This window comes from Sinocyclocheilus grahami, unplaced genomic scaffold (assembly GCF_001515645.1).
Source record: "Sinocyclocheilus grahami isolate Dianchi unplaced genomic scaffold, SAMN03320097.WGS_v1.1 scaffold965.1, whole genome shotgun sequence".
Taxonomy (NCBI): domain Eukaryota; kingdom Metazoa; phylum Chordata; class Actinopteri; order Cypriniformes; family Cyprinidae; genus Sinocyclocheilus; species Sinocyclocheilus grahami.
In genome coordinates this window covers 242,309-244,284 of record NW_015506144.1, presented here as the reverse complement: position 1 = coordinate 244,284, position 1,976 = coordinate 242,309, and the positions used below count along the sequence as shown (strand labels likewise).

The 1,976-nt window shown below is 43.0% G+C and overlaps 1 protein-coding gene across 2 annotated transcripts in view; it reads left to right on the top strand.

The window, feature by feature from the left end:
• Window positions 1-1,976, top strand: part of slain1b (SLAIN motif family, member 1b) — a 19,735-nt gene that overhangs the window by 12,436 nt on the left and 5,323 nt on the right. For both annotated transcript variants that reach the window (XM_016249977.1, XM_016249976.1), the window contains one exon: window positions 196-486. In XM_016249977.1, coding sequence (XP_016105463.1) covers window positions 196-486 — 291 coding nt within the window. The remainder of the gene's footprint in view (window positions 1-195; window positions 487-1,976) is intronic.

The following is a 1,976-nucleotide window of genomic DNA, read 5'->3' as shown; positions in this document are numbered from 1 at the left end:
TTTTTGCACCCTCAGATTCCAGATTTTCAAATAGTTGTATCTCAGCCAAATATTGTCCGATCCTAACAAACCATACATCAATGGAAAGATTATTTAATCACCTTACAGATGATGCATAAATCTCAATTTAAAAAAATTGACCCTTATGACTGGTTTTGTGCTCCATAATAAAAGTGACGGGTGTATCTCCGTCAGGTTTGCGTCAGGACTACGCCTCCACCTCTTCCTCCTCCTCTATGAGCCTCCGCAGCTCCAGCTTCTCCTTCCAGTTCGGCCAGCACAGCGATTCACACCTGGACGAGGAGGAGGAGGAGGAGGATGAAGACTACGGTCAGTTACCGCCGCCGCAGCCATGTCTGAGTCGAGCCAGACCACTGCAGCGCAGCCTGCCGCATTCACACACCTTCAGCAGCATCAGGGACTGGACGCAGACGCAGACGCAGACGCACTGCAGAGACACGCAGCCAGGCCTCAGCAGCAGCTCAGGTCAGATCATGTGTGATTAGACTGATTTACTGAGTTCAGGACAGACTGTGCTTCAGCGTGAAGGAAAAGATGAAACTACATCACCACTGCAGCTCAGTATGCACTAATGATGTTGTCATTTTCAGCTGCATTTTCTAATGATATATATATAGGGAAGTCATGGGCTAATGGTTAGAGAGTCGGACTCGTAACCCAAAGGCTGTGGGTTCGAGTCTCGTGCCGGCAGGGAGTGTAGGTGGGGGGAGTTAATGTACAGCGCTCTCTTCCACCTTCAATACCACGACTGAGGTGCCCTTGAGCAAGGCACCGAACCCCCAACTGCTCCCCGGGCGCCGCAGCATAAATGGCTGCCCACTGCTCCGGGTGTGTGTTCACGGTGTGTGTGTGTTCACTGCTGTGTGTGTGCACTTTGGATGGGTTAAATGCAGAGCACTAATTCCGAGTATGGGTCGCCATACTTGGCCAAATGTCACGTCACGTCACTACTGTACAAAAGTTTGGGGTCAGGAAGATTTTTTTAAAAGCTATTAATACTTTTATTTAGTAAGGATGCATTAAATTTGATCAAAAGTGTCAGTAAAGACATTTATAATGTTACAAAAGATTTCTATTTCAAATAAATGTTGAACTTTTGAACTTTCTATTCATCTGTGAATCCTGAGAAATAAAATGTATCACAGTTTCCACAAAAATATTGTGCAGCACGACTGTGTTCAACATTGATATTAATCAGAAATGTTTCTGGAGCAGCAGATCAGCATATTATACTGATTTCTGAAGATCATGTGACACTGAAGACTGGAGGAATGATGCTGAAAATACAGCTGCGCATCACAGAAATACATTACAGTTTAACAGCCCTTACAGAAAAACCACATGAACCTCACAGGTTAAAACCACACGTGAAATGCACACGAAACATGTGGTTTTGGAACATTTTCATGGTGTAAATTTGTTGTGATCACATGGGTTTCACACATTTACACCATGAAAATGTTCCAAAACCACATGTTTCGTGTGCATTTCACGTGTGATTTTAACCTGTGAGGTTCATGTGGTTTTTCTGTAAGGGAGATAATCACATAGAAAACAGATATTTTACATTGTAGTGACATTTCAAAAATGTTGCTGTATTTTTTATCAAATTGATGTGAACAGAAGAAACTTTTACCAAAAAAAATGTCACCAACCCCAAACTTTTGAAAGTTAGTGCAAGTCAATGGGAGATTTATAGTGTGATATTAATAATCATATTCTTTGTGAATGTGAATGCTGAGGTTGTGTTGATCTGGAGCTGATGGTTGTTGAAGGTGTTAGTGCTGGTTTTTACCTATAAACCCCAGACTGATCTGAGCGCTGATCTCTATTAAAACTGATTCTCTTGTGTTTCTGTCGCTGTTGTACTTCCTGTGTGTGTGTGTGTGTGAGTGTGTGTGTGTGTGTGTGAGTGTGTGTGTGTGTGAGTGAGTGTGTGAGTGAGTGTGTGAGTG